This window comes from Cyprinus carpio, unplaced genomic scaffold, assembly GCF_018340385.1.
Source record: "Cyprinus carpio isolate SPL01 unplaced genomic scaffold, ASM1834038v1 S000006632, whole genome shotgun sequence".
Classification (NCBI taxonomy): Eukaryota; Metazoa; Chordata; class Actinopteri; order Cypriniformes; family Cyprinidae; genus Cyprinus; species Cyprinus carpio.
This window is the reverse complement of record NW_024879262.1, coordinates 340710-360664: the sequence shown is the minus strand read 5'-3', so window position 1 is coordinate 360664 and position 19955 is coordinate 340710. Positions and strand designations below refer to the sequence as shown.

At 35.8% G+C, this 19955-nt stretch overlaps 1 protein-coding gene across 1 annotated transcript in view; it reads left to right on the top strand.

Moving 5' to 3' along the window:
* The window catches only part of LOC109052994 (neogenin-like), a 95760-nt gene that overhangs the window by 46071 nt on the left and 29734 nt on the right, over positions 1 to 19955 (top strand). Inside the window, 3 exon segments of the mRNA XM_042755083.1 lie at positions 5107 to 5243; positions 9622 to 9776; positions 9897 to 10023. Of these exon segments, the coding sequence (XP_042611017.1) occupies positions 5107 to 5243; positions 9622 to 9776; positions 9897 to 10023 (419 nt within the window).

Below are 19955 nucleotides of genomic sequence, written 5' to 3'. Positions count from 1 at the left end.
TGAAAGGAGGTACCCAGTCTTCACTTGTTTATTTACGAGGTTGTTGAAACTCTAACAGAAAACGTGGGTATGTCTGAATACAACCCTTATTTGAGTTATTTTCTAGCAAAAAGCATTGAATAAACATAAAAAATCATTTTAAGTAAATAAAGTTTAAATACGCCTGAATGAGAATCACTGAGCAGAGTATAGCCTATTTACAGACCAAATGATTTGTAGCTATTGGTAAAATACTCTTTCCCTATGAAAGAATTGTTTGTTTGTTTATTTATTTTGTATTTATTTAAATTTGGTAACAGTTCTGAATGGTTGATGCTTTTGCCAGTACATTTTGACAAATTAAGAAAATATTAAGCAGTATTAAGTTAACAGATATGAAAATATTACAGTATTTTATTTTTTTTTTTGGTCATTTGGTCTAACCAAATCTAAATGATAGCATAATTCATCCTAAAACTGAAACCCTTTTACTTGCAACCCTTTACCCATTTTGTTTTATATATGTATGTATAGTAATTTTCTCTTTTTTGATTTTTATTGCTAGAAAGCACACAGGGTTTTTAATTGTTTTTAGACATGTCTTTTGTATTCAGACAATTTTTGGTAACCGGGATGAAAAATAGTGAATGTATGAATAAAAACATGAATGAATGAATGAACGAATAACTAAACAAAATAAATAAATAAATAAATACTTTTGCCATAAAATAATAATAGTCTGTATAGGGCTGGGCAATTTGGCAAAAAATTAAAATCTCAATTTTTTTTTTTTTTTTTTCAGAACATTTGACCGGTTCTCGATTTTTATTTTTATTTTTATGATTTTTAACTAGTCAACTTAAAAAATGTAAATACAACATGATCTTTTTCTTTATTAACCCTCTATTTAAAAATAATTATATTCCAATACCACAACACAAAAAGAACACAACATCATTAAAAACTTAAACAAATCACTTAAAGGGTTACTCCATCCCAAAATGAACATTTTGTCATTAATCACTTACCCCCATGTCGTTCCAAACCCGTAAAAGCTTTGTTCGTCTTCGGAACACAATTTAAGATATTTCGGATGAAAACAGGTAGGCTTGAGACTGTCCCACAGACTGCCAAGTAAATAACACTGTCAAGATCCAGAAAAGTATGAATAATCCATCTGCCATCAGTGGTTCAACCGTAACGTTATGAAGCGACGAGAATACTTTTTGTACACAAAGAAAACAAAAATAATGACTTTATTCAACAATTCCTCTCCTCTGTGTCTCTCCAAATCAGCTTAGCGCTATTTTGACAAATCTGACTAGACAACAACAGCAGCTTTCAGTCTGTCGCCATGATGCAAACATGAAATATCAGACATACAGTAGTTACAAGTTTTTTATTCACTTGCGCAGCTTTTCCATAATTTTTTCTATGTAAACATGGACCTGTTTGACTGTTCCACTCACATCAATTGCACCGACATGTGGTCGGATCATTCTTTTCTCTTTACTGTTATCACGGGCATATTCTCAAAGTGTCTAATTCTAACATTTCGTAATATTTCCATTCAAAATTGCGATTCCTTGATTTCTAAAAAAAAATACAATCGTCGCAAAACCTTAAATTCGAATTACTCGATAAAATTGGAAAAATCGCCTAGCCCTAAGTCTGTATATTTTAACATTTTTTTTTTCTAATTTATATTATTTTCAATCATTAACATGCTGCAGTTCCAAGGAGTCTAAGTGTATCTTTCAGACTTAATCAAGTGAAATTACACAATGACAAATGCAAAGGATATTGTCACTAAGGTTGTGCCTCCCTCACATTAACGTTTTGAAGGCATTTGACTCAAGAAACATACAGAGACAAGTGCAGCTGAGAGGCACTGATGTGTGGAACTTCAGCATTCACACTCCTAAAAGAACATATGAGTAATAATGTCACGGTCCATGAAAGAAAAACATGAAGACTGAAGCGTGTCTTAGGTGGAAAAGCTCCACAGTGGGCCTACGTGTTTCATTGCGTGTTCTTCAGCACAAAAGGACAAAGACCTCCTTTATGAGACCTGCTGGTTTTCCTGTGGGATGAGGTATGTTTGATGGTTGAGGTAGGGTGGAGTTTCTCTGAGCACAAGACATTGAGTTACTTTGAGTTCTCTTTATGCAAGTCCTGTGGTCTGGCGTGTGTAATGGACACTGTCAGGCTGCCCTCTCAGGACTTCAGAGTGCTGTTTCATACTCTGCAATTTATAAATTGTAGATTTTGGTACTGGCAATGGTGAAGGAATGACTTACACTAATTAATTGTACTCCCATCTCTGTTGATTTAAATATAAACTAAACCCAAAAACACCACTCTTCATTTAAACACAAACTAAAACAAAAAATACGAAAATCCTTAGGAACACAACTTTCTTCTGTATCATCCGCTCTACAAGGATGCGTTGTTTTATTTCATATAAGCAAAGCTAAATACACATAGAAACAATGCATCCTTGTGGCACGGATGATACAGAAGAGCATACACAGCATACGGTGATATGGAGAGACAGCGCATCCTTGTGGGCGTGGCTGACCAAGAGTACATACACGCATATGAGGAGACCGAGACCGCTGACAAAGGAATTATTGAATAAAAGTCGTTTATTTTGTTTTCTTCACTTACAAAAAGTGTTTCCGTCGCTTCATATAACCCAGATTGCACATCTGATGGCAGATGGACTATTCTGACGACGACTGTCATACCTTTCCTGGACCTTGACACTGTTATTTACTTGGCAGTCTATGGGACAGTCACAGCCATCCCGGTTTTCATCCAAAATATCTTAAATTGTGTTCTGAAGACTAACAAAATAATCACAAAATTTTCAATTATCCCTGGAGTATAACTTTAAAAATCAGAAATCAATAACATATAATTAAAAAAATCTTTAAAAAAGCTTTAACTTACAACATAAAAGGGCAAAAATAAAATAATAAAGAACCTTTGAGATCACACACTTGTTTCCCAAAAAACCCACAATTTTGAATGCAGCACATGGTTCAGGTTACTTGCATGTCTGAGACTGAGAGACAGGCAATGAAATAAAATAGGGAATGTGTCAGTGTGAGAATGCTGGTATTAATGTGCTGGTGTTTGATGCCAGTCGATGGCTGACAGATCAGGTTGAGTGGAGGTTCTGCAATCTCCGCATCCCTGTGATCTCTGTGCTGAAGACCATCCTGCTCCTCTGCCTCATACTGTGGCCACACTCTTCTTTCTTCTAAGCCATTGATTCCTTGCCCAGCATCACAGTATGTGCCCTGTGTTGAAAATTTTCCCAACCAAATGTTGATAGTTTATTGATTAGGCAAAGAAAAAATGAATTGCTGCAGAAATCATTTTCTCAATTTTTACCCAAATTGTGGTGTTGACTACATCCATCAAGCACAGCCATTGAACCGGTACTTCGGTACCAAGTCGGTACAAAAAAAAACGAAAATGTTACGGTACCAGTTTTATTAAGTACCGGTGGTACCGAGTACCCGGTCGACTCGGTTCTTGGTGCACTATCCCACAGTTGTGCAGATGTGCTCTCTTCATAAAAGCACTGAGATGAGGCAACCTCAAAAGAAGGAAACACACCAAACTAACAAAACACTTTAAAGGCAGACACCCAGATCAAATTAAAGAGTTCAAGCAGGTGAGTTTCACAGTGTTTCCCACACAATCGGAAATATCAAAACTGACCGCAACAAACAGATTTTGACTTCGTTAAATAAACATGAGCACTGCACGTGTCAAAGTCTAAACCCGGGTTATTTATATCACTGTATTTCTGAAGAAAACCGACTGTCTTCAGAAAATTATGGATGTCATTTTCATTTAATCTTGCCTGTAATGCCTGAGCAGTTTCTCTCAACAAACACTAACACCCTTTACCAAACAAACCTCTCTCTCTCTTGCGCTCTACAAGCACGATGCCGCTGTGGGAAACACCGCTTCTGTTATGAATACTATGAAATATTTTAATTTGAATGTCGGATTGAAATCAACGCTGTTATTAGAGTAGTTAATCGTTAGCATAACCGCGGCTAACACTAATATAATGAGCATTAGAATGAAGTTTCTTTATTAACTATTTAATGCTCCTATAACTTTTATTAGGGTAAAAAAACTGGATGACATGATATTTACTATTTTTACACACCTGAGGCTTTTTAATGAATTGTGAATCTAAAATATATGTGTCAGAGAATGTACAAATGGTTAACATTGTTTGTGTCATATCAGTCAGAAAAGCAGTTCTGGGCTTTTTATTTTTTAGCTAACTTATTTGTTATCCTTGGCTTTAAAATTCAAAATCCCTTTAAAATTAAATATGTACACAGTTTGGATTAAATGAAAGTATAGTAAAAAAAAATTAATTAGCATGTTTTTGTGTTTTGCTTTGGTACCGAAATTGGTACCAAGAACCGTGGATTTTCACTGGTATTGGTACCGAATACTGAGATTTTGGTACCGTGACAACACTACTCTTTTGTATTCAGACAACTTTTGGTAATGGGGCAAAAAATACCAAATAAGTACATTAATTCAGATATGTCTTTTCTATTCAGACAACTTTTGGTAACAAAGATAAAAAAAAATGGTAAATGCATAAATAAATATTCAGTGATGTCTTTTGTATTTAGATAACAGGTAGCAGGGTTGAAATTAATAATAATAATAATAATAATATAATTACCTTGATATTCTAATGTGAACTAACAATATTTCCCTACTATAACTACCCTCTTAGGGAAGAATCCCCTTTATCCAAAGCATCATACAGTACAATTATTCATCAATCCTCCTGAAGCACCCTGGGATTAAGTGCCTTGGTGACCTCAAGGGCACAATGGTGACCCATTCATTTTTTGCCCCGGTGGGGATCAAACCAGAGACCTTCTGATTACCAAGTCTGACCTTTACAGCTAAACCACACACCACAATGTTGAGGCTGCCTTTTTCTGCTAGAATGCACCCTTTGCAATATAGATCCAGGACCATATATACTGCAGTTATTGAATTAGCGTTGGGCTAAGTATGCATTTAACTTTCTGCATGGAGCTTTCTGACATTTTACTCTTTTCCACACAGAAAGGGCCGCTTTGAAGTGCTTGGTGGAGGCAGTCTGTGGACCTTCAATCTCACTGAGGAAGACGCCGGTGTGTATAGCTGCATGGCAGACAACACCAATGGATCCATTGAGGCCCAGACTGAGCTCACGCTGAAAGGTAAGATTAAACCTCACTGCTTTATAAAGGACTAGTCAAGTGATTGTCACGTCACACTGTAAAGCTCTTTCCTCTAGTACTGTTCAGAGGAAGTGTTGCGTTTTCTCGGTGACATTAAGTTCTGTAATTCGATTGCACGCTCTGATCACACTTCAGATACAGTAACAGGTATTGGTACTCGGTAATTGCTCAAGCTGTAGCTTTTGGGCGGGACTGGCTAGTGCGTGAGATGTGATTGTGTGATGATAAAAGGGACGCGAGATGGTTCAGACAGGTGTGAAATCACAGAGAATAGAATTGAATCTGGGCTGTTGATTTCATGCAGATATGTGGAGTGTAATGAGCTTTGGCCATCTGTCCATCTGCTGGAAATTGATCCTACACTGTGACGAGATGAAAAGATGAAAGATACTGGAGGGCACCCAGACCCTACTTTTAGGCCCTTTGCTTTCCCTTTGTGGGTGGGAGAGGTATTGTGTTGGAGGCTGGAGCGATAGTACAGTAAATCCAGCAGCTCACAAAGGAGGTGCAATGCCAAACTCATGGGCTGTTTCGTCAGTGTTCTGAATAGAGATGCTCTGGGTTCAGAAATGAGTTTTGTCAACATTTTTATGGTATGATGTTGATTGTCACAGAAAATAATTTCAGTGGTCCCTTTGCTCTTTTAAGTGAAAACTGTATTGAATGTGCACTTGTAGCATAAAATATATTTTAAAAAACTGTACTTGTACATAATGCCAGTCAAATAAAAGGCCACTTACTGTAAGTGTATTTACAGTGAGTACACTAATCAAATCAATTTTAAGTCATTATGTTTTAAAAATCTTGTCATGCATTTAATTAAGTTCACTTACTGTATATTGATGTGTTGACTAGCATGCTTAAAATACTTGATTATAATTTTAGTAATTTATTTGATATTATGTTGTTAAAATATGTAATTACAAAAGTATTTAAATTGATTACATGTAAGTTTCAAGTATTTTTCAGTTTACCATAAATGCTTGTCAGTACATTCAACGTTACACTTTAATCATATTTCAAAGGCAATATAAGTAATTATGAAATAACATATAAAGATCTACTTATGTTCTAATTAAATGAGTCAAAATCATTTTTAATTCCAACTTATTGCATTAATATAAATGTAAACTCTTAAACATTTTCATTTTTTTAGCAAACAACAAGAAGAATATCCAAAAAAAAACATTCACCACCCAATTAAATACATTCTAAAAAAGTATATTATTTCCATATTTTCCCTTTTTTTTTTTTAAATATGATAAAGTTTACTTCTCTTCCACAAAAGGACATAAAAGCAAAATACACACTGTTTTAAAAATAATACCCACAAGACTTCAACATAATGCATGCTGGCATGAAAATAGTGTGATTGAATTGCTGAATAACTTATGTAATATTTATAACTATACTACACTCACAGGAAATACATTGGTAACACACAACCAGAAGTTAATTTGCCCAGAACAGTAGTCCCACACTTCTAAAAATGCTTCACAGCTCGAATAGTAATAGGTTTAGCTGAAAAATGCATGCTGAATAATTCATCCTTTAACAAAATATGAGATTCATATTTCTGCATGTAAACCCTTTGGACCCTCTTGTTTACTCCTGTTGCAAGGTTGTTGTTTTTTTAACAAATCAAAATTGTTTTGTTGTGATCAACATAATGCTATTAATAGAGCAGGTCGTATTGCATCCAAAACAATCATGTGTTCCTGTTTCAAGCGTGAAATAAAACAATGACTTTCATGTCTTGTTTGCTCAGTTTTTAAATGTCAACCAGTGGGCGCAGAAGAGTTATGAATACATTCTGCTGTGTACATTACTAGTCAACATGCAGAGATGTGTGCTAGTGTGAGCAGGTCAGATTGATCTGGGAATTTCTGCACTCTCTGTGTTCTTGTTATACTGTAGGTGAGAAACCTGAATCCTATTAAACTTTGATAGACTGTCTTTTCTGTGCTACGCAAAACATAAGGGAGTAGCTTGTAGGTTGCTGTTTCTTAGCCTACTCTGAAATGCAGGGTAGATGAATAGAAACAACAGTGTGTGTTGAGCTTTGACATTAATATAGCTGGAAACCCGAGACATGCTCCTGAATGCAATCGAGGTGGTGATAAGAGCTGTGTGGTCATTTGAGATGTTTTATCATCACAATAATCTCCCGCTAGAATGTATAGGAGTGTAACCTATAGAAGCTTGTTTCCACCACCGAATAAAAAAAAAATAAAAAAGCTCACAATTCTGCCTTTTGAGTTTATAATTCTCCATTAACTTTTTATAATCCAGCCAGTCTCTGATCATAAAACCATGTCCTGCTGTAACATATTCCATACTAGGAAGTTTATCAGACTATGGAAGTAAAATAGGATGTGAATTGTGTTCCATTTTGACTTTAATATGAAAAATGTCTTGGGGTGGCTGTGTAACAAAAATGCAAAAGTGTGTGCAATCAAACATCAGCACAGCCTTTATCTGTACATTTGCAGCTGATGCAACATTTTTACAGTCAGTGGCCGCCGATATGAGTGCTGCCCTGTGTATGTGCTGCTGGGTTTATGTGTGTGAGATATACTGAGTGATTGAAACACAAACCATCTGTCCCGTGTGGAGCTGGCGTGAGCAGGAACCCAGCAGTGTGTGACAAGTGTTTTTCAGCAGGTTGTGTGTGCAGGCCTCAGCAAACTGCAGGAGCACATACTAACAGCCATTCATCACCTTACCTCTGTCAGTTTGGCCCTGATGCTGCAGCTTATGTTAGATATACAGGTCCAGATATTGTATGGAAAACATCCAGTGAGCTTCATTTTAGCTCAGCTTCTATCTAGCCATAGCTTTATGTAGCCATTCTGCTTGTAGCTGGTTTTCTATTAAGAATTCTGTTCACAGTCTTATACATTTTTATGTTAATGACATTCTGTAGTCTCTATTTGCTATTTTTACCCTTTGCTAATTTTGCTCATATTTATACATTTAGATTTTCGATCTAAATGTATAGATTCCACACATAGAAATTTATATATAATATATACAAAAAATACAGTAAATAATTTGTGAACAAAAGTTCATATAACTAATACTATAACAAAAATAAAACTTTCACGATTACTAAATTTCTATTATGATTAATTGTCTAAAAATAGTCATGGTTATTGCGATTTAATTGTCTGTTTTAGGGCTTTGGCGAATATGCCGATTATCACGATTAATTGTCTGATTTTTATGTCTGAAACAACCGCGGTTAGATCAAATAATCTCTATTAAACGGTTATTTAATTATTGCGACAGGCCTAAATATAACATATAAGAATTAGAAATCTCATTTATATAATGTCACATTCTAAATCTTTTCTTTTGCGTATTGTACAGTTTATTTGTCATAATGGAATTTTTTCTTTCAATTAACATTATAAACAATGTATTTTATAATATTCATTTATATATATTTTATATGCATTTATAATTTTTATAATGTATAATGTGTTGTGCTTGCTGTACAGTTTATTTGTTATTATACTCATTTTTATTTTAAAAATTAAAAATAAAATTAATCTATGTTTATATCATTCATTAAATTATTCCATTCAATTATTCTTAACATTTTTCTGTTGGTTTTAGGAACATAAAGTTTTTATGAAATCGTTAATATCACTATATAATGTGCTGTTACATTTTAAAATTTTCTTGTGCAGCTTTTTTATTTATTTTGTACAATTTATTTGTAATTATGCTTATTTCTCTTTAAAAAAAAGTACTGTATATGGTCTGAGCGACAAATATTTTTCACACACTTATATAAAAATATAAAAATAACAGACCCCAAAAATAACACACACATATATACAAAAGTGAGAGCAAAAGTATAAAAAACATACAAAAGATATAGTAATGTTTTGTAAATGTGCAATTCGTATAAAATATACAGCAACCGGGGGTTGTGGTTATGTGGTAGAGATTCAGGCACAGCGCAGAGCAACAATCCAATTACATCCCAACAGACAGGCCTGAATCATTCTGGTGCACACTACCTTGTTATTGAGATGATCTATGTCCTGTTTATCTTCTCCAAGATCAAATAACCTCATTTGCTAATGGGAAGCCTTTGGAGGTTATGCATTTTCCTCTGGCTATTAGGAAGAAAATAATTTTTAGCCCACATCCTGGTGTTTAGGGTATTTTTAGAGGTTGGGAAATGTCAAAAGCAGCATTTTCTTTTCCTAATCAAATCACATTGTTTTCCCGAAATCATTAGTGGCATTAAGCCATACAGACATTTTGAAGCATTATTTCTCTGAAGAAACAAATGTTTGGTTTCTCATGCTCATATGATTTGTTTTATTGCTTTTCTTCTCAGCTTCCCCGCAGTTCCTGAAGAAGCCAGCTAGCATATATGCTCATGAAGCCACAGACATCACCTTCGAGTGTGAGGTCACCGGCTCACCCGCTCCCACCATCAAATGGGTGAAGAACGGAGATGCTGTTATTCCCAGCGACTATTTCAAGATCATTGTAAGTTGCCAGCTAGCTCTACATGAGTGAGGAAATGCTGTTGACCTTTTACAGTGCATCTACAGATAAATACAGTATTTCTTCTAGATGACAGTGATGTTCTTGTGTGCCTCTTTACAGAAGGAGCAGAACTTGCAGGTGCTGGGGCTGGTCAAGTCAGATGAAGGTTTCTATCAGTGTTTAGCTGAGAATGACGCTGGCAATGTCCAGGCAGGTTCCCAACCCAACAAATTGGATCAAAAGGTACGTTTAGGAATGAATATTTTCTGAAACTCTTGTCGGCATGTTTGCTTGCATTAAACTTTGTGGAAAACTTTCTCTTTGTTAAACCCTGCTGGAAAATCCAGGTGATAGCTGGTTTAAATTGTTTCCAGCTACTCCAAGCTGATAATAAATGATCAGTAGCTCGCGAGTAGATGGTTATTCGTTAGGAATAAAGCTGCTGAGGCCCAAGTTGACCTGGTAGACCTTCTTAGTTATAGCTGTCAGACCTGGTTCTGGACCTTAGGGTTCCAGAAACCCTTGATATGACCTGGTTCCTACAGGGAAGCATTTATATGTGACCCTGGATCACAAAACCAGTCTTAAGTCACTGGGGTATATTTATAAAAATACAAAAAAACACATTATATGCCAAAAAAATATATATTTATATTATACCAAAAAAAACAATAATATAAAATAAAAAATAATTTCCAATAAAAATATTTAGTCAATTTCCTACTGAAAATATTTTGATTTTTTTGCACCCTCAGATTCCAGATTTTCAAATAGTTGTATCTCGACCAAATATTGTCCTATATTTATTCAGAAGCTTATTTATTCAGCTTTCAGATGATGTGTAAATCTCAGTTTTGAAAAATTGACCTTTATCACTGGTTTTGTGGTCCAGGGTCACATATTAGTTTGATTACACTCTTAAATATTGTTTAAATCCAATTATAAAAGTGTTCATAACATCTCATTACAGTCCTGTAATATCAGTCCAATTAGTTTTACAACTGTATCACAGCTATTTTTGTATTTCATTAAGCAATTCTAAACATCTTAGAAATACTGGAGGATTTATGCGCGTAGGTGATCTTTTTTTAATAGAAATTTAATTGAAGGTATAGTAGTTTTGGTGTAAGTCAGGTGGATGATGCCATCTGCTGCAGCTTCCTCTCTGGCGCTGCCACCTGTTCAGTTTATGTGTGTGCGCTCACGGGCATATGTGCGCCTGGACTAGAGTTTAATGTTAAATGTGTGGTTGAAATGGAGTTCTAGACGGTTGCTGGGATATTACTTACTGATCAGGGGTGCGTTTCCCAAACATACCTTCATTTGACTGAAATGCAAATCAATTTCGAACCTTTATATAATGTGTTTTTTTCTGGATTTTTTGGGGGGTTATTCTGTCTCTATACCTTAAAGGGACACTCCACCCCAAAATGAAAATTTTGTCATTAATCACGTACCCCCATGTTGTTCCAAACCCGTAAAAGCTACGTTCGTCTTCGGAACACAATTTAAAATATTTTGGATGAAAACCGGGAGGCCTTTGATTGTCCCATAGACTGCCAAGTAGATAACAGTGTCAAGGTCCAGAAAAGGTATAAAAGTCGTCGTCAGAATACTTCATCTGCCATCAGATGTGCAATCTGGGTTATATGAAGCGACGGGAACACTTTAAGCGAAGAAAACAAAAATAATGACTTTATTCAACAATTCCTTTGTCAACGGTCTCCTCTGTGTCTCCATATCACCATATGCTGTGTATGCTCTTCTGTATCATCCGCTCTACAAGGATGCTATGGAGGTGATATGGAGAGACACAGAGGAGACTGTTGACAAAGGAATTACTGAATAATGTTGTTATTTTTGTTTTCTTTGCTTACAAAAAGTGTTCCCGTTGCTTCATATAACCCAGATTGCAGGTCTGATGGCAGATGGAGTATTCTGACAACGACTTCCATACCTTTTATGGACCTTGATGCAGTCAATGGGACAGTCACAGGCCTCCCGGTTTTCATCCAAAATATCTTAAATTGTGTTCCGAAGACGAACAAAGCTTTTACGGGTTTGGAACAACATGGGGGTAAGTGATTAATGACAAAATTTTCATTTTGGGATGTAGTAACCCTTTAAAATAAACCTAGCATAAAAATGACAGACACTTCATTTCTTTGTAAGTGGACTAACTAAAAAAATCAGCAGGGGATCAAATAAATATTTTCTCCACTGTATGACTGTGAAGGGCAAGCAAACCAAAGCTAACACTCTAGGGCTGAGTGAAGATTGCCTTGGCAAGCAACTCTAAAATTGAAATCCACCATATACGAGCGGTCTCAAATGAAGAAATTAGTTGTCAGACAGACACTAACTACCTTCCATACATACATATATCTTACATAAATCAAGCCACCCTCTCAAATCAAATCTCTTCTTTGCTTTGACTCACTCTTTGCTCCTCTCATATGAAATGGCCTATAAACACTTTCCTTGGCCGGCTTCTCAGCTTGTTCTCGTTAAAGCCACTAGACAGGTCTGATTGGAGGCTTTTTGAAACATCGGTTCTTGCTGCCATCTGGACAAGCACATGGTGAATAGAGAAACACGGTTGCCTATCTTCACTTACTGTTAGAGCTGATTGCTGAGTTTATTAAGTTACAGACTGGGAGTTTGTTGCATAGTCTGTGTGTAAAATTGCACACTATATAAACTTTCTCTCAAAATAAATATACTATGCAAATAAACAATATTATCCCATACTCATTAGTGTAATGCAGCATTTTGTTTTCCCCACAGTCACACTGCTTTTGATTTGACATGCTGTGATTACCTTAAGCACAATGTAATTGCAGATATTATTCATACATACACACACATCATATAATAAAAAAAAAAAAAAAAAGCCATCAAAAAAAACAAGGAATTGTTAACCACAGTGTAATCGACAAACTTATTGTTTAGAATTTTTGTAGAGATTTTGTGGAGCAGCAGAGCAGCACTATGAAAAATTTGGGTCACCACAAGCATTAAAAAAAGTGTTAGTCATATAGCTGGTATGAGATCAGGGACCTCGTCGACCCTGACAGTTTGATGCGGTCTCATTCTTTGAGCTTGTTGATTTTCCCCAGATTAATTTTAATTCCATATTTGCCAATTGAATTGCTTGTGTTCCAGGCAGTGTTACAAACTTTATTATTATTAAGGATTCATGGCAACTGTAAAAAACATTCCTTCTTTTTTATTAAATATTTTTTATTTAATTCAAACCCACCGCAATTTTTTTACATTCCCAACAACATTAAGGTCATGGCAACTGTAAAAACAAATCCTCTTTCTTTTCCTCAATTTTCATTTCACTTTTTTCACTTCCAGCAACCTTGTACAGCACAAACACCCCACAAAACCCATTTCCTAGCATCTGTTTCTATACAGAGCTGCATTTTTCTGCGGGTTAATCTGCAGGTTTTGTGTGTAGCAGTCACTCTAGCAGTGTGAAAGGTGATGGAGCGGAGGAAAGCTTGGACACATTATTGCTTCACTATAATCAGTGCTGGACGAAGTGCACAAAGCAAGTACTTAAGTAAAATTACTCCAGTTAAAGTATTAAGTACCATTTTAACTGAGTACAAAAGTATTTAAAACGTACAGATAGATAACTGTTTGTTTTGACATTTTAATATTATATACTTTTATATTTAATCAACCTTAGTATCTATATATTTTATATAATCCTACTTTTTAAAAATACCTGGGGAAGGATATACTATCAAAAAAAAAAAAAAAAAAAATAATTAAATTACAGAAAAAAAAACCTTTGGTAAAAATTAAAGAGAAACCATATTCTTCCATAAAATGTAGGGGAGTAAAAAAGTATGATATTAGGCTTTGGAATGAAATGTAGTGGAGTAAAAAGTATGATATTATGCTTTGGAATGCAGTCAAGTAAAAGTTTCTCAAAACAAAACTATTCAGATAAAGTACCTAAGCACTGTAACTGAGTAAAAAATGCTTTGTTACTGTCCACCACTGGCTACAGTTGTTGCTGTCTTCATTACCACCAATGTTTGTAGAAAAATGACAGATGAAGCTTGGATGTGTGTCTGAGCACAATGGCAGACAAGGTGATTGATCTGGACAAGCATACAATGCTGATTTGTGGCTGCTATTTTGTTTATATCTCAGCTGTAGAGCCTGTGGAGCCAATAAAACATAAATAGTTATGTCTCCACTGTAGGCCTCTCACTGTATGTTCATATGACACTTTAACTAGGCCTGTGTGCCAGGACACTGCTCACAGAAGAGCAAATATGCTTCACTTATTTAAGGGCCACAGAAAGAGCACTCTAGCTGCTTTCCAACATCTCTGCTTGTTTTACAATGATTAATCACTCACTGGTGTGGAATATTGATGTAGTTTAGTTGAAGTTATAAAGTCTGTAGCTGTAACTCTGATTCAACGGAATTATTCTGTACTGCCGAGAATCAAGAGATTTTATTTCAACCAAAATACAAAAATAACTAAACTAGTTTTATGATGCGCCAAAAAAAACATGGTTCAGAATGCAGTACTAGATTACTGCTTCAAGCTTTTTACAAAGTGTAAGTTATTTCAGCCTCGGACATAATACTGTGTTATAGATTATAGACTGATTTATATTTGTCATCATTCATTTTTGCTAGTTTTGAATGGCCTTTTAGGTGTAGATGTTATAATTCTACGCTTGTCCCGACATAGACTTTCAAGTATAAATTTGAAAATCAATCATAAAAATGTGAAACATTATTACATATTTAAAAACTATGATCATCTAAACAAAGATTGACATAAACTATTTCAATAATTATAAATATTTGTATTTCACAAAAATTGTCACTGCAGTTGTGGCATCAATTTCTACAACAACAAGAACAAGTTTCCCCTTAATAAGATTTTGTTCAAATTTTCTTTCTTTATTTATTTTTTTAATTTAGTTGATGAAATAGTGTGCGAGACAAGTGAGGTGTGAAGAAAATAAAGAAAAATTAAGATAAATGTCAGCTGTGCATATAATATTTTGGGTGCCGCAATTTTTTGATGTTTTTTAATGCATGCTGAAAAAGCATCAAGAAGTAGTGTAAACAGTCAAAAATGTCAGTGTAGGTGCATGTATATGTATAGAAACTATTACAAAATCAGCATCGTCTTCTATGCATGCCATCTCTGACCCCCTGACCTGTTTAGCTGGGAGGACACACAGCCAACTGAGGCTCACAGCCACAGTTCAGACTCCAGTCTGTGCCTCTCCATAGGATGACATTTAATAGGGCTTTGTGGTTCTGTTATTCCAGCTCACTGTGCTCATCTTAGAGAGCTCAGTGGTTGTGCTTGACTCTATTGCTCACTGCACAGCAGCTTCCTGGTCACAAGATTCACAAGAATAATGCGATTAAGTTTGTAATGAGATTAATCCTTTTTTTGTTTAATATTTTGTTTTTAGTTAGTTTCTCTTTAATTTATTTGTATCCAAACCACGGATCTACTGTTTAATTGTGGGTTTAATAATCTATTTATATCTACGTATTATATAATATATATATACTATATTTTCTATATAATATATGTCGATAAATATACTTCAGATTTTTAAAGTGATCGACTTTAATGTGATGACAGGCCGGTGAGTTGAAGTCGACTAGTCGCTGATGACGTCATTAATGGAACAAAAACAAGTCTGGGCTGAGACTAGAACACCTTGGCACAGGCTATAGCATATGACACAGTGCTGCCCACATGGCTACTGCTCCATATAACAGCTCAATTTTCTATCAGTTCTTTTGTCTTTGGGTCATTATATTTTCACAGATTTCTGCTCGTTTGTCTAAGGTATCGATACAGATAAAGTTAGCACAGTAAAAGATTTCATTCATATGAATGCATTAGTTGAAAGCGATTGCGATGTGAATGTGTGTATTAATTCCTACCTGGGCAGCGTCCTCTACTAGTGAAAAGCTGGGGATCCCCCCCCCCCCCCCCAGTTATTAAGAAATATTGCTTGAACTTTTCTGCAGTTTCTAAGCTATTTTATTGAGACATCGCAGAACAGTGTTTAACATTTCCGTTCTGAATGATTCTGTGTGTGCGAGATCTGCCCGTGAGTGATGTACGAGACACTGTCTGTAGACTATGTGTGTGCGTTACAGTGCAGCAGCGCATTAGATTTAGGACACGGTAGATCTCAACCTTTACCGGGACAATCGGCTGTTCTAACAACGCCGCAACCTCCTCCCAGTTCAATTTCGAGCATCCAGAAATATAATCAAATGTCTTGTGGAGGCTTTCAGAGTATGCATTTGTATTTGTTATTTTAACGGTTTGGAAACAGAGCAAAAAAAATGTGGAAGTCCTTCAAAGATATTCTTATCCTGTTGTGCCCTCTATAGGACCAGCGACTAGTCGCAGACGTCAAGCTTAAGGCATCATGGCAGACCATTGAAGTAGACGACTAGTCGATTAGATCAGTGCCAATCGAACATAAATAAAAATAAAGTAGTATGTCTCCGCTGAGGGCCTAGTCACTATGTTCCATAAATAGTTTTTATGCATATACATGCACTAGACTGAACATTTTTTGACTGCACTACTCTTGATGCTTTTTCAGCATCTTAAAAAACTTCAGAAACATTGCGGCACCAAAAACATATTCTATGCACAGCTGACATACCTTAATTTGTTTAATTAATAAGTTCTTTCTTTTATTCTTCACACCTCACTTGTCTCCGTACACTATTTCATCAGAGAGAATACTAAATTTCGACAGAAAACACCAAAAAAATGTATTGAGGGCAAAACTTTGTTTCTTGTTGGTAAAATTATACTATAGAATTTAGATATAATTGCCCATACGATTATTCGGTTTGGAGTATGAAGCCTTGTATTTTGTGATTTCCTCATCTTGAACACCAATGTGATTTGGTGTGATATAATAATCTAATAGTTTGCTGTTAGCTTGCTATTAAAAACAAAGTGCTGTTTGCAGGTACTTTTGTGTAAACAAATGCCCCAAGCCAAAGCCTTCTCAAAGGAGCACAGTGATATTTCTGGTAATTGGGACTTAGCATGACAAATGGGCACTGAAGTGCATGTCAGAAAAAATAAATGATGTTTAGCCGCTCGGACTTGAGCTTCTAGGGACCGGAGCTCAGCTTATGATGAAGCAGAATTAGAGGCAGAGGTTTTAGCAGGTTGCAGGAGGGAACATGGGTCGGGTGGCCTCTGCTTGACTGACCCAGAGGGGCGCACTGTAGCTGGGTGTAAAAGGGGGGGGGACATACAGCGTAATGACATGCCATGATGGAGCCCTCAACGTCTCCCCAGCAAACAACAGAGGAAGTCCCGACTGCCAGCATCACGCTGATGACCCCATAATCCTGTGCTTTCGTCGTGCTGGGGCGGTCCGTCCCGCCGAGGATGCCCGTGCCGGGTCCCCCTAGATTCTGCCCTGCTGCTCGCGCGGCTTTCAATCTCTCAGAAATGCTATGGAAGCAAGGGTATCAGGAGAGAGGTGCGCTGCTCTCCATCACGTTGAGAGACCTGTTTTAATCTCAAACAGGGGTGGTGTGATGGCCTATAAGTCCATCATCTTTTCGTAATTCATATTCATTAGCTTACTTTGAAGTAGATAGACGTGCAATGCAGTGGTGCCCGCTGTTCAGATCCAATGCAAGAAACGCTGCGGTTGCCAGCCCATATCTCCACATAAAAAAAATGACAAACCGACCCCCCGTAGTGTGGTAATTGGCTTCTGGAATATCATAGGTACCTAGCCGATTAGGCCTTATTACAAAAAATGCTTCTTGTGCTTCGCTTGCTTCGTCTGTATTTGCCTACTATAACAAAAAAAAAAAAAATAGTTTGTATTGTCAAGAAAAGCCTGAAGATATCATGAAAAGTCTAATCAATCTTAAAAAATCAAAAATAGTTGTACTTTAAGAATTTTATGCACAATGAAAACATACTATAACTTTAAATCAAAAAATTGTCTGCCCACTCCGTATCAAGCTACAGAAAAAGATGGCTCAGAAATCATTTTTTTTGATGTCAAAACTTATAAATATATTAACACAATGACGGTTTTACTCATAATAATGTCTCTGATCATTTCAGTGTGACCCCAAATGTTTTTGCAGCAAATGTGCAGTGGAAATCTGTTGTCACATTGTAATGCAAAATTATGCAAATAATCCTCTTTTGTTTATTCTGTCAACTTTTTGGTTCTATTTCAGAATGTTCTTTCTATATGTGAACTGAAGCTAACAACGTACCTTTTTATGTTTTATGATTAATTTTCACCAATGTCCCCTGTGCTCACATAAAAGCAAAACTGTCTGAGCTGTAATGAGTCAGCGGAACATTTTTCGATTATAGAATGTCACTTATTAATAATGGGTATGTCATTTTGTTTTTTTTTCAAAGTTATAGTCCATCTCAACCAATCAATTTTTTTTAAACTCAGGCTCAAACAGAGACATGATCTTATGACTGATTCCCTTGGAAAAGTATGATGTTCAAAGATACTGTGTTCTTTAACGTTGAACATACAGATGGAAACACAGGAGTTTTTATATATTCAACATAGCCAGATAAAATGACTTAATGTAGTTACATATAAACTCCTCACCCCTCGTCAAATCTCCGTAGTCTGAAAACTTTACGCTCTTAAAAATACAAGGTGCGTCACGATGGGCGAATAGTCGAAGAACCTTTTTGTCTAAAATGGTTCATAACGAAACCTTTAACATCTGCAAGAACCTTTCATGTTTCAGAAAAGAAGGTTCGTCAGATTTATAAAAAGGCAAATTAGAGATGGTTATTGAAATACCTGACTGAATGTCTACTGCTAGAACCAAAAATGGGTTCCTCCAGGCATAACGTGGAAGAACCTTTTATAGACACCTTTAATTTTTAAGTGTGTAGTATGAAAAATCACATCTATGATTGCTTGTCATTGTGTTTTTACACAAAATATTTGGGTTCTCTTAATAGTTTTGTTTTTTTTGTATATTTTTAATTTAACCCCCCCCCCCCCCAAAAAAAAGTTAAACTGTGAGTCAGTTTTTCTAATGATTTATGTCCTTTTGTTGCATATATAATTTAGAATTGTTTAATATTATATAGTTTTCAGATAGCCAGTTTAATTTTAATTTCAAGCAACAAACATGTTTTGTTTGTTTTAGGTTTAGTTAAATGATAACCCTGGACAGATACATCTGGTCACTAGAAAACCCGTTGCATCATGGTATTCATAGCAATCTTTGGTTCATCTAATTGTGTAAACACTATCCGGTAACTGGTCTAAGAAACCTATCATTAGTTGTGACCGAATTAATAGCAAACAAGCTTACAAAAATAAATAGGAGAGCAAAAACACAAGTATATGGGTGTGTAAATGAGCTGCCCATTTCTCTATCTTCATTCAAAATACTCCTATGAGGCTTTTAGTCAGTGTCTATAGATCAAGAGCTGCTTCCACAATTCATCCAGCAGTCATTCCTGTCATGTATTACATGGTTACAGGTGAAGAACATTGAACCATACTGCATGAATGAAATGAAATAATCTGGTTTTTATGCCTCTGTACAATATAAGGAAGTCTTCAATCGCCCTTCCAGACCCATCACGATAATAGCATGTTTTCCTCAGATCAATAGTAGAGAGGGTGTAAGATGTAATGCCAGTGGATGAAGTCTTTATGTATGACCGAGCAGGAACTATGTCAACATGTCTCTTGTCACCATGGCCAGTTTAAGTCCCAGAGACTCATGCTATGTGTAAGATGAAAGCCGGAGCTTTTTAAAGAGTGGTCATTGTAGCACGGCGCTGCGATCCCTCTCTCAGACAGCACAAATCATCAAGCACATGGAGGTGGAATGATAGGCAATCTTTTCAACATTTATAGTTTTTCTCCCATATCCTCATGCACAATTACCATTTCAGATTTCTTGGGGTTACCGTTACATATGTGTACATAACCATTATTGGCTCTCAGAAGCCCATTTCTGTTTTAATTTACATATTACCGAATAACCATTTGCTTAATATTAAAAAATCATAATTACATCTATTTACAGCAACATGGATGCCCCGTTAACAATAATACTTGTTACCTCAAGTTTCCATTTTGCGCCAAAGGCCTTGTGACCTTTTATGCT